The 13255-nt window shown below is 56.6% G+C and overlaps 1 protein-coding gene across 2 annotated transcripts in view; it reads right to left on the minus strand.

Moving 5' to 3' along the window:
• Window positions 1–1567: 1567 nt before the first annotated feature.
• The window catches only part of ACSF3 (acyl-CoA synthetase family member 3), a 52051-nt gene continuing 40363 nt past the window's right edge, over window positions 1568–13255 (minus strand). For both annotated transcript variants that reach the window (XM_014260527.2, XM_014260528.2), the window contains exons 8-10: window positions 4135–4269; window positions 3519–3630; window positions 1568–2130 (exon numbers count right to left, since the gene is read on the minus strand). In XM_014260527.2, the coding sequence (XP_014116002.2) occupies window positions 2013–2130; window positions 3519–3630; window positions 4135–4269 (365 nt within the window). In that variant the 3' untranslated portion in view covers window positions 1568–2012. The remainder of the gene's footprint in view (window positions 2131–3518; window positions 3631–4134; window positions 4270–13255) is intronic.

The following is a 13255-nucleotide window of genomic DNA, read 5'->3' on the forward strand; positions in this document are numbered from 1 at the left end:
CACCCCAGCAGGGCAATTCCTCCTCGGGCCGAGCGGGTCCCCAGCTGCCCCAGGCTTGGGGACACCCCCGGCACTGTCACAGGCTGAGGTTAAGGTCAGTGCGTTAAAGCTGCTGCTTTGGGTTGTTGTTGTTGTTTTAATGGTTTTATTGGGTGATGCTGGGCCGGGCCTGGCAGGCCCTAATGAAGGAGATTGATGGCTTAATCGCCTGCAGCCATTACCGGGTAATTGAATGGTTGTGTACATATGATCCCACCGCCAATGCCGATGTGGCTGGCAGGAGAAGCTCTGGGGCTGGGGGGACACACGGAGCCCCCCCTGCACCCCCAGGGATGTGGTGTGGAGGGAGCAGAGCCCACGGCCTTGGGACCCCCATCCATCCCCGCGGTCCCGGCTGTGTTGGGTGTTCCTGGAGGTCTCCAGGTTCATCCAGTGGTGCCAGGTCACCCCATCCAGCTCAGCTCCAGCCAGGCCACTGTGTGCAGGTGCTTTAATGAGGCTTTTAATGAACAGCTCCCACCCACAGGGATGCACAGCACGAGGGTCCAGCACGGATGGCAGCCCCAAACCGGGGGTCACCCCTGACCACCCTCCCTGCGGGAATCCCCGAGGAGCAAACCTGGCAGAGCCCCAGGCAGGTCCCTGCACTGAGGTGTGAGTCAAACTACTCATTCTGTGTGTGACAACCAGGTGTTTTACAGTATTTGCTACCTGTGATCATCCATCAAAGCAATCGATAGCGTTCCTGCAGAGTTTTATTAATGATCTTGTCACCGGGCTGGTGCGGGGTGCCCGGGGTTGTCGAGAATGATAGATCATTAAGAGCTTTTGCTGCTATTTATTCTCCAGTGACCTTGTCTCTCTCCATTGTTGCTTGCTTAAGAGTTATGAATGCGAGACATGATAATTTGATATTGATCTATTTGGTAAGTTAAAAAATTTACTGCATCGTTGATGTTTTAACAAAGGATCGGCTCGGGCCCTCCCGCTGGTGCTCGGCTGCACACGTGTCCCTGTGCCCGAGGGGTGGGACACTGAGAGGTGGCTCTGAGCTCTGCCTGTCCCTGGTGTCCCCATCTCCTTCTGAGCCTGAAGCACCGAAATCCAGGAGATGCCACAATGGGCAGGGTGTTGGGATGGACAGATCCCTGTGCAGTGGGGTGGAGAAATCCTGTCCCCATCCACATCCCCTTCCCCTTTTTCCCAGCCCCACTCTCATCCCATCCCCTCCCTGCCTGCTCTGGCCAGCACCACGTGCCTGCCACGGTCCTCTCCATGTTCTCTACATGTCCTCCCAGATTTTTGGGGCTCTGGTGACCCTAACAAAGGAATCCCTTGTGTTCCTCCTGCCCTTCCTGGTGCTTCCAGAGCCTCATCAGCTGCTGGGAAAGGCTGGAGCTCCCTGTCACCCCCTCAGCACTGGGCAGGATCAGACCAGATGGACCCACTGGGGCTGGCAGCTCGTGTGTGGAGTCAAACAGGGACAAACTCCCATGGACAGAGGTGGGATTTACCAACAGTGCACTGGGATCACTCGGTGCTGGCAGATGCATTGGATAACACAGTATTTATGTGTGATTTTGAATTTATTTAGTTCTGCTGGGAAATCATTCCCTGTGAAATTGGTGAGGTCCTGGCACAGGGTGCCCAGAGCAGCTGTGGCTGCCCCTGGATCCCTGGAAGTGCCCAAGGCCAGGCTGGACAGGGCTTGGAGCAGCCTGGGGTAGTGGGAGGTGTCCCTGCCCATGGCAGGGGGTGGAACATGATGGGCTTTAAGGTCCTTTCCAGCCTAAAACATTCTGGAATTCTGTGATTCCTACAAAGAGCTCCCACACAAGGAAGCCCTAACTGCAGCTCTGGCTCAGCTCAGCCAGGCAGGAAAAATCATATTTTATTGGACATTATTCAAGGACTAGGCTGCAGTGAGCCCAGACCTGCCCAGGACCATCCCTGTGGCTCCTCCTCAGGGGCAGAGCGGCCGTGGGTCAGGGCCAAGCCCCCCCAGGTGGGCACTAGGCTGGATAAAAGCGCTTCAGAAGCTCCTTTTTGTTGACTTTGCCCATCTGGTTGCGCGGGATCTCGTCCACCACGATCAGCTCTGTCGGGATGGTGTAGGGAGCCATGGTGTCCCTGCAACACCAAACCGCAGCTGTTCCAGGTGGGGCAGGACGGGCTGAGCCTCCCCGGGAGCACCCTCAGCCCCACCTGCGACCCCCGCCCACATCCCAGCAGCCCATTTAAGCTCAGCCCCTCTGGAGATGGGCGGTGGGGTGGTTTTTTTCCCCAGTCTGTCTCTGCAGGGAGCAGCTCATCCCTGGGGACTCCTCGGTGGCTGTCCCCGAGGGCAGGGACAGCAGCAGCCGTGTGAGGAGCGCAGGACCCCGCGTGTTCCTGTGCCGGTCCGGAGGGCACCGCGGGTGAGCCGCTCCCCCGGGAGCGTGCGGGGCATTTACCGGAGCTCATCAGCCCGGGGGCTCCTCCTGCCTTCTGCTGCCCCTGTGCCACCAACCTGGGGCCGTGCCCGGCTCCGGCAGCGCCCTGGCACTGACCCGAGTGTGAGATCCCGAGCGTGCCGAGCCCTCGGAGCCCCGGCCGGCCGCCTCCCCCCGCCGCCAGCAGCACCCGGCCAGATGGAGCCGCTAACTCGGGATGGCGCCGGGGAGCGCCACCGGAGGCGAGAGCCGCAAAATGAATCACTCTGAAGAGGGACATGTGTCTCCTGCCAGGGAGTGCGAGAACGGGGGCCAATTGAACCTAAGTGACAGAGAAAATAAAGGGGAGAGACAGGGAGAGGCGGGCGGGGGCCGGAGCACAGCCCGACCCTCCGGGGCTTTGCGTTCAAGGGCACCGCAGCAACGTCCCTGTCACAGAGCTGGGGACAGCGATGGAAGGGACGTGCAGGGAAAGCTCTGGGAGAGGGGCAGGGGGAGTGCAGGGGGGCTCAGCAAAGTCCCCTGCCTCACACCAGGGATCCCCAGAACAGCCTGCGGGATCCCCAAGGGTACAGGTGGGGGATGAAGGGATCTCCTTGTTCCTGCCAAGAAATTTAGGGATGAGCAGCCACCTTAAACATAGTGAGCATCTCTCCTGTGAGGAAAAGCTGAGAGAGCTGGGCTTGTTCAGATGGGAAAAGAGGAGACTTTTTATGAGAGACTTTATAGGGCCTGGAGTGCTTGGACAAGGGGGAGCGCCTTCAAACTGCCAGAGGGCAGGGATGGGTGGGATACTGGGAAGGGATTGTTCCCTGTCAGGGTGGGCAGGCCCTGGCACAGGTGCCCAGAGAAGCTGTGGCTGCCCCTGGATCCCTGGAAGTGCCCAAGGCCAGCTTGGATGGGGCTGGGAGCAGCCTGGGATGGTGAAAGGAGTCCCTGCCCATGGCAGGGGGTGGAACTGGATGAGCTTTAAGATCCCTTCCCACCTAAACATCTTCATGACTGTGATCCTATGACATGTCCCTGATGAGGACACTGCTGGCTTTGAGCCTGCTGTCCCTGTGTCCCTCCCCATGGGGGTCTCACCTGGCCCAGTCCTTCAGCTCCCTGACGGAGAGCATCTCGCCCTTGCGCAGCTTCACCACGGCGCTGACGCGCTGTCCCCACACCATGTCCGGGGGCCCGATCACCGCCACGTCTGCAGGGACAGCAGGGGCTGCACTCAGCAACCTCAGCAGCTCCACGTGGCCACAAGAGAGGTTCAGGTGTGAGGAGGAAAATGCCACGGGATGTCAGCACGGGAAAACACCGTGGGATTCTGTGCTGGCACAAGAGCAGAGCTTTTCACCATGGAAAAGGCAGGAAGCTCCAGGATTTCAGGATTTGGACTCAAGGGGGAGGAAAACGATGTAGAGAGTGGAAGTGGAAGATGAAGAGAAGTGGAGCTGGGAGCGCCACTTCTGACCCCTTGCACAGGGTCATGCACAAGGGCAGGGCAGATCTAATTACAGCCTCATTTCCAAAATCAGCCGAGCTGCTGCCGACTCAGCTCCGGCCCTGGGAGAGCAGGAGCTGTGGGATTTAAACATCCCCTCGTGGGAGGGGGGCTCCAGGCACGAGCCCTTGGGAGCCTGGTGCACCTGCTGAGGCAGGGCTGCCCCCAGAGCAGTGTCCCCTCTGGGCAGGGAGCAGGAGCACAGACCTGTGATGTGGGGGTGTGTGAGGAGGTGACGCTCCACCTCCAGCGCGCTGACTTTAAACCCTCCGTTCTTGATGATGTCCACGGAGGTGCGGCCCCTGATCCAGTACACTCCATCCTTGTACACTGCTGTGTCTCCTGGAAAACAAACAGCTCCATCAGAGGCTGTTCCCTCTGCCTTTCCTGGCGTGTGGCACCCTGGTGGTGCTGCAAGGGGGAATGGCTTCCCACTGCTACAGCAGGCGTAGATGGGATATTGGGAAGGAGCGTGGGGAGGCACAGCTTGCCCACAGCAGCTGTGGCTGCCCCATCCCTGGAAGTGTCCAAGGCCACGTTGGACAGGGCTTGGAGCCACCTGGAATAGTGGAAGGTGGAATGAGATGAGATTTTAGGGCCTTCCAAACGAAACCATCCTGTGATTCTGAAAAAAAACCCAAAAAAACGTGGGGAGTGACATTGGGAAAAGGAGTTTGTCCTGAGCAAGGTGTTTGGTCCAACCTGTCCTTCCCACAGGTGTGATTCCCATAATCAGCCCAGCCCAGGCACCACAGGATGTGCCAGCAGTGATGCTGTTTTCACAGCCCATTTCCAGCTCACCTCTGGCACTGTGGAGTTGGCATGAGGTGCAGCAAAGGCCCAGGGATTTACACTGCCAGGGCAAGGAAACACCAGAATCAGTCCTGAAAATCCAGGCTGTTCCCCAGAAGAGCTGTGTCCCTGCTCAGCTGGCACCTGCCAAAATCCTGAGCAGCTCAGCCAGAGGATGATTAATTGCTCCTGTATTTGCCTGCCCCTTGGCCCTCTGTGGATGTTGAAGGCAGTCTGGAATGTTCTGAAATTGGGGGAAAGTTTGAAACTGGGGCTCTCTGGGCGTTTGGCTGCTTGGAGTGGGAAGGAAGTTGTGGCTGCTGTGATGAAGTGCCTTCTGCACCCAGATGCTGTGGTGTGTGACTGACACACGATGGGACAGGGGACATTAATTAAACGGTGGCACTGGGAGAGGCAGGAGCGGCTCATTGACACGGACAAGACGGGGAGAGGAGAGAGAATTCAGCCCTGGCTCAGTGGCACCCAGTTCCCGTGTCATTCTTTGGGATGTCAGCACAGGAAAACAGCCACGTTTGCTTTTCCTCTGCCCTGATGGGGTGAATGATCCCTGGACAGTTCTCTCTGCTCCCCTCCCATCCCCGTGCTTCCCACAAGCTTCCCACACGGATCCCTCTGTTCCACCGGCAGCACAGCACAGCGAGGGGATGTCACATTATTATTGTGACTATTGTGAGCTCCTGGGACCAGCTCTGTAATTCCCCCCATCTCTTCCTTTTCATCTCCTCTCCAGCATCAGGTCCTGGCTGTCACTTCCCGCGCTGACAGCCCGGAGTGCTCTGGGGGACGCCATCCGCTGAGGACAGCCCCGTTACCCTCTGCCCTGCACCATCTGCTTCCAGCCCAGCACATCAGGCAGCCTCTGCAGTGCCACATCCAGCATTCCCCGCTTCCCAAGCCAGCAGGGAATTCCCAGGGAGTGGGAGAACTCTGGGAACTCCCAGACCAAGGAGACCAGTCAAAAGGATGCTGAATTTGCTCAAGGACTGTCCCCAGCAGTGCTGAGTGTCACTTCCAAGGTGGTGCTGCCCCGAGAGCCACAGCAAGGACTGTGCCTGTCTTCCCAGGGCTCACAGGTGAGTCCCTTGTCCCATGAGCCCAGCAGCCCTTGTGCTGTGTTCCATCCATCCCAGCTGCTCCATCCAGCGGGATGCAGCTCACAACCACAACCAGCACTCCCTGCCCTCGGCCAGGGAGCTGCACCAGAAAGGGAATTTTGGCTGATTTGGTGTCTGTGACACCCCACCTCCTCCTCTGCCTGCCTGGGCCACTCCAGCCAGCTCCTGTCAGCACACAAAACCGTGGCAGCAGAACCTCACGGCGCGTGGCTGACGCCGGAGCTGCTGAGGCCGTGGGATTATTGCTTCCCTGACAGCAGCCGGCACCGCTACCTTTGGATTTGTTTCAAGATGCTCAGTGGGCATCTGTTCTGTGAAATGTTAAAGGCTCTGCTGAGCTGCATGTTGAGCAGGCTCTGCGCCGGCGGGGGCTGCCCTTTGCTGGAGTTACAGGCGGTTATAGATACATTTATCCAGTTAAAAGCATAGAATTAGGGAAAGGTTTGGGTTGGAAGGACCTTAAACCCATCCAGTGCCACCCCCTGCCATGGAAGGGACACCTTCCACTGTCCCAGGCTGCTCCAAGCCCTGTCCAACCTGGCCTTGGACACTTCCAGGGATGCAGGGGCAGCCAGAGCTGCTCTGGACAACCTGTTCCCACCCCTCACCACCCTCCCAGCGAGATGCAGGAGACACGTGCAATGGAGACCAACATTTCCCTACTCAAACTGCAGAGATTTCTGCCATGAGGTTCTTCAAGTTGCAAAATCCTCACTGCAAACACGAAAAGGCCCTTGGGACTCTGCTGTAGTTTGTGCACCTCCTTCACTGAGTGCTGAGACCTTGTGGGGACCGACAGGCTGCCCAAGCTGCTTCCCAGGATGTGGAGAACAAGAGCCCCTTTGCTCCTCGAGCTGAGCTGCAGGATCAAGCCCTCACCTGTGTCAACACCCTCACCCACGGGGCAGTTTGTTCCTAGCAAACACAGCACAATTCCCACATCAAAGCTGCAACCAACTATTGACCTAGGGAACACTTTGGCTCAAGAAAAGCAACGCTGAGTGGCTTTGGGGAGCTCTGAGATAGCTGAAGTATGCATAAAAAAAGACTTTTTAGGTAATTCAAGTGACTTCAGCCTGGTCTAGATAGAGGCTCAGGAATGTTCTAGGATCTGCTGGACAAACAGGGATAGTGTTGGCCTCGCACTGGGGCTCTGTGAGTCCAAGAGTTCAACCCTGCACACAGGTGATGAGGAGAGGTCAGCACCCCGGAGCTGCCCCCAGGAGGAGCCCACCCCAGGCACACCAGCCCTGCTCTGGGGGACAGATGTCACTGGGAAGCCTGGGAGGCTGTTTGGTAACAGGTGTCACCAGCTTGGTGGCCGTGACAGCGCGGCTGCGACGTGCGAGCCGAGATCTGGCACGCGGAGCCGCGCTGAGCTGCAAACTGTCCCACGGCACTCCTGGAGCTGCTGCCTCACCCCACGTTATTCCTGCACCCACTGCTCTGTGCTCAGAGCTCCAGAGGGGAGCTCCAGGTGTTTCCCTGCTCAGAGGGGATGGGAGGAAGGACAGCACGGCCACCTGAGGACGTGCACTCCCAGCTTTGAAACCAAATGCCACCAGCAGAGCCTGGGCCAGCAGCATCATTCCCAGGGGATTTGGCTCTTTGCAGCTGTGATGTTCCCCCCCATGCCTGTCACAGCTCCAGCAGACCAAGTGCTGCTCAGCAGAAAATACCAAGAAACAGCAAATCTCCCCTTTTGAAAGGCAAATGATTTTGCTGATTATTTCAGCCTCCTGCTCTGAAGGCTGTTAATGCTCTAGTCAGGAGCTCCAGGGGCCGGAGCGGTGCTGGGAATGCTGGGGGGCTCTTCCCTGCCAGCAGCAGGATGTGGTTGGAGCACTTTCAAACATTAATTAGACCTTTTTGCTGTTAATGAATCACTCCTGATTTTTGCAAACTCTTGGCTTTCAAATGCTCCACGCAGAGCTCAGCCCAGTGCTCCTCAGAGCGGGGACAGAGAGCAGGAATGTGTCACAGCCACTTTTCCAGGTGACACGGACCTGCAGGGACACAGAAGAGCTCCTCTGGGGACAGTCACCACGTGCCACCCACGGGCAGCCAGCAGAGCTCCTTCAGACCACAAAGTGCACCTTGCTCTTTTGGGAGCCTTTATGGTTTGTTTTTCCCAAACTCCAGGAGGAATTCCCTGCTGTCAGCTGTTCTCCTGCCACGATGATCCCTCATTTCCAGAGGGAAGAGCCGGAGCACTGCACTCACCCTCCTGCATTCCTCTGGAATTGCTGCTCTCACCAAGTGAGTGTGTGGGGGAACTAGCAAGCTCGCAGCTGGAAAACCCCCAGGAAGCTTGCAGGAAGGCAGTTGGAATAATCAGTCTTTGCCCTTCTCTGGTGCCTTTCAGCAGAGGATCTCCAAGCACACTGACCCAGAGGCTAATCAGGCAGAAAGGGAACAGCTGGCAGGACAGCACTGGGATGTGAACGGCCTCGGTGGGATCAGGAGTGGCCTCACCCACCATGGAGCAATGGGCAGGAGGTTCTGGATCTCTGCTCTACCCTGGCATTAACTCCTACCTGCCTCCCACTTCCCTGAAATCACTGTTGATGCTGCTGGTCCATCAGGCTGAGGCAGAGCTCATCCTCTGGCAGAGACACACCTCGCTGATTATGATTGTGATTTATTTTCCAGGTAGGATTGGTCCAACAGCCTGGGCAGGTGATGAAGAGCCTGAACCCTGGTCCTGCTCCTCACCACCTGGGAGAGCAGAGCCAAAATCCAGGAGCTCAAACCCCCTTTGCCAGGTGAGGATTTTGTGGGAGCAAGTCTCCAACCCCAGCACCCACATTTGGATGGGACACGCAGGGGCCCAACCAGGGCTTGTGATGGTCCCCTGACCACTCAGGGGCAGCTGTGGGGCCCCACCTGGCAGGAAGGTCCTCCTCCATCCTCCTTCTTTCAGCAGTTTTCCTGCCTGCAGATCAGCTCCAGCAGCACACCATGGAAATGCTCCTCCACAGGCTTTGGAGTTCTGCAGCCACAAGCTCCATGTGCCCATCACATTTCTTGTGTGCTTTCAGGTTCCCCTGCTCCTTCCAGGGCAGTTCAGTGTCTCACCACTCTCTTAAACCCATGGGAATGACTTTGTGCAGGTAGCACAGGCACAGTGGGGCTGGGAAGCTGCTGAGTGTGGCACAGCAGTGACATTCCTGTGGTCACTCTGCCTCTCTTCCCGTCCCTCTGGGCACAAGAGCTCCCTGTGCAGCTCCCCAGCCCAACGCTGTAAGAAATGGTTTCTTCCCATTCCCAGGGGCTCCTGTGCTGGAGAAAAGCCACGTGGGGTGGATAAATCATTATAAGGCAAGTGCTAAAGGCTTTTTATAGGAATTAGATAATCCATCCCCTCTGTGGCCGTGCCGTGGGATGGGCGGCCAAGCGCTGCCTCTCCGTCACGGACATCCACCTTTCCCTCCCCCCGTGCCATGAAAACTGCATCCACAGATCCCCCATCTGCTCACATACATCACATACTTCACTCCAGTTTATTAGCTGGAATAAATCATAAATATTTCATTATATATCAACGGCGCTCGACTCTGGGAAGGCGCAATCCATCACCCCGACGTTCCCCGCGACCTGCCGCCGTGCAATAAGCTTTCCAGTCTATTAAACAAGATTGATACAGTGTGCCAGGCTGGACTGGGGGGATTTATTTATGGAGCACTGGGAGAGGGAGGGCATGGAAAGCGTGGGGCTGCTCCTGGGCAGCCCAACCACAAACCCTGGAGCAGCAAGAGGCAGAGTCCTCCTCCAAGCGTGTCGTGGGAGTAGAAGAATCGTGGAATTGTGGAATTATTTCGCTTGGAAAAGGCCCTTAAGACTGTCTGTTCCACCCGTTGCACAGCACTGCCAAGCCCAGCACTAACCCGTGTCCCCAAGTGCCACATCCTCATGGTTTTTAAATCCCTGCAGGGATGGAGACTCCACTGCTGCCCTGGGCAGCTGTGCCAAGGCTGGACAGCTCTTCCCATGAGGAAAGCTCCCCTAATATCTAAGGATGTTGGATATCAGGGAAGGCTGCTTACTCTTGTCCTTCCCTAGGAGAAGAGATGGCAAAGCAAGGTGCAACTGAAGCAACATCCTGCCTCCAGCAGGGACATTCTAGAATGTCCCCAGCTCAGGAAATTCCACCTGATCCTCCCAAGTGAGACCTCTCTCCAAGCCTCATCTCCCTGCAGGACCAACAGCACCCTCAGTGTGAGTGACTCTGGTTGAATCCTGGGCCTTGGGTGAGTTACCAGCACTCGAGAGATGCTCGGGAAGGTGCAGCTCTCCGTGATCCAGAGCCTCTCCAGCACTGCTGGGATTGATTGGAGGCATCCCTGCTCCTGAAGGGATTGACGCCGCCTCGGCAGCGGTGATGTATGTGCAGAGATCTATTTAATGAAATGCTAAATGATAGGCTAAATAACTGAGCAACTTTAGCTTGATTTATTGGGTGGAAGTGAGGAATGCATGTCCCTGCTGTCAGCCATCTTGGCTGCCAACAGAGGTCACGAGCACTAATTGTAGCTAATTAACATTAATTAGACTTGGGAAAGACTGGGTCTCCTCTCCCCAGTCATCCCCATCCACCCCAGCCCTTCAGCACTCACATTCCCTGGAACCAGGCTGCGTTCCCAGCAGCCCAAGGTTCCCCAGTTCCTGTTAATCCCAATCCAGCTGAAATCAACTCCTGCTTTTCCCCAACTTTTCCACCCTGCTCAGACCGTGAGGGTGAGACCTGCCAGGCTCCCAGAGTCCAACTTGCTGCTCCCTTTGGAGCTTGTCACAATCTCAAAGTGACTCTTAGGGGATCCTCGAGTCCATCCACCCTCACCAGGTCACCTGGACCAGCAAATTCCTTCCTTGGGCTCACAGGAGGCCCTGTCCAAAACCACCGGGGCTGCTCCGAGGCCCGGCTCCCTCTGCAGAGCACGGAGGGTTCGGAGAGCGTCGCGATCATTAATAAAGCATCAAAGGCTCCTGAGGGGGAGAGTTTGAAACTTCCTCAAAAAAACACATGTATATTAATACCACAGCAATTATTCATGAGGAAACCCTCTCCCCAGCAGCTCCCAGGGCTCCCACTTGCTCCCTGGGTGCAGGACAAAGCCTTTCCCGGTGTCCCTGCCCTGGCCAGGAGAGCCGCTGGCACCGGGAGAAGGGCCGGCACTGAGCTCCTGGATCCAGCTGCTATCCTGGCACCGGCAGCCCTGGCTGGCAGCACAACTCCAATCTGCTGCCAAACTCCTCCAGCGGGGCCTGGGAGGAGAGTGGCTCAGCAGCTGCAGCCTGAGATCTGTCCCTGTGCTGGGAACAGGCAGGTGAGCTCGGCATGGAGCTGCTGTTCTCTAGGCAGGTTCCACCTGGAGAGCACAGTGTAAGGATGTGGAGGTGCTGGAGTGAGTCCAGAGGAGCCCATGGAGCTGCTCCCAGGGCTGGAAACCCTCTGCTCTGGAGCCAGGCTGGGGGAGCTGGGGGTGCTCACTGGAGAAAGGGAGAGCTCAGATCCCCTTCCAGGGCCTACAGAGACCCCAGGAGAGTCTATCTGTCCACATGAAGCTGTGGCAGGGCAGGTTTGGGCTGGAGATCAGGGAAAGGATCTTCCCCCAGAGGGTGCTGGCACTGCCCAGGGAATGGTCCAAGGCTGCCAGAGCTCCAGCTTGGACAGAGCTTTCAGGCACAGGCTGGGATTGTTGGGATGTCTGGGCAGGGCCAGGATTTGTATTTTGATATTCTTAATGTGTCCCTTCCAGCTGAGGATATTCCATGACTCCGTGATTGATCTGGGAAAAGCACTAGGTCATCTGCAAGCTGCCTGCTCCCAGGAGAAAGGGGTTAAACAATGGACTCCCCACTCTCCAAACTTCTCCAGAGACTCCTGGAGCAGCCAGCATGAGGAAAAAAGAAAATCAGAAATAAGAAAAAAAAAAAAAAAAAAAAGCAAGCCCGAGCCTGGAATGAATTCCTGTCATGCTCTCTAACAGGGAACTTTGTATTCCACAGGCAGCAGCGCTGAGCCTGCTGTCAGAGCCACGCTGGGAGAAAGGGCAAAACCCTGCCGAGATGAAAGAATGGGAAGCACTGGAACAGCCTCCCCTGGCATTTACACCTGGAAAAAAAATAAATCACTCAAGGGCATCTCACAAAGAGCTGTGCTAATAAGGCTCTCCTCCCCACGCTGTGTGGCTGCGCCGGCGGAGCGGGACGTGGAGCGGTGCCAGGAGTGCTGGCAGCAGCTCAGGTACCTGCCAGGGGAAAGGAGCAGGTAAGACAAGCCTGATTCAACCCTGTGCTGAGCTCTGCCCACCCTGCTTCCAGCCAGGGGACAGAGGGGGACTGCCCAGGAGTGCAGCTGGCCCTTGTCTCGGCTGGTCTAGCAGACATTCCTTCCCCTCACACATGTATTTTCCAAAGGTTCCTCAAATTTACTGCGCCTCTCAGGCAGGGTGAGAAGTCAGGGTGATGCCCACTGACCCTCCTTGGCTTGTCTGCACATCCTATTTCCTTCACCATCCAAATTCCCCCTCCACAACCCCGTCCTGGCTCCTGTGAGCGGGCTCATCCCACCACACAGACCTTTCCCTGCTCCCAAGAGGATTTTTCTCCTTCTCTGAGCACAGGGAAGAAGGCAGGGCAGTGTTTAGGTGTTACCCTCTGGTGTTACTGTCCCACTGCATCCCTTCTCCAACCCCTCTCCCTGCAAACCAGACTTCCCAACACATCCCACTGGACAGCAGGATTGGTTCCCAAATACACAGAGCCCGTCCTGTTGTTCTGGGGCCTCAGGGGCTGCTGCAGATGGTCCCTGCTCCAGCCTTGGCCTGGGCTGGCGTTGGGCACCTCGCAGAGCCCGTGCCAGCCAAGTCCCGGGCACCCAGCCAGGAGAGGACAGCACCAAATGGAAACTCAGCCTTGGCAAAGCCTGGCAGCACCTCAGATCCTGCCTGCCCTTGGCAGAGATGCTGCTCCTCGTTTTTATCTCGTTTCTTCAGCTCAGCATGACCAGGAGCCTCTCCAAGCCCTCAGAACTGAAGGACAAGAGCAGATGAACGCTCCCCAGGCTGCACGTCCTGCTCCAAGGGAAAACAGTGGCTAAACCAGGCAAACCTGGAAGGTTCCTGCAAAGCAGGCAGCCAAGGGTTTGGAGGTTCAGTCCTCACTACAGGAACTCATGGGTGACTGATAAGACACAAGCAGGGACCCCCCCTGCTCCTCCAGCCTGAATTATTGCAGATGGGTTTGCCCAGAGGATCAGCCAGAAAAGAAAATGGGTAAGTAAAAATGAAAAACACTTATTTTTTTCACATTAGCATTTAAATATTTATGGAAATCCCTGCAGACAACGAGACGAAAAAGAAAACTCAAGGAGTAATAAATAAGTCAGTGCTCCAAGG

This window comes from Pseudopodoces humilis, chromosome 14 (assembly GCF_049639895.1).
Source record: "Pseudopodoces humilis isolate 2021_Gansu_Grassland_sample_001 chromosome 14, ASM4963989v1, whole genome shotgun sequence".
Taxonomy (NCBI): Eukaryota; Metazoa; Chordata; class Aves; order Passeriformes; family Paridae; genus Pseudopodoces; species Pseudopodoces humilis.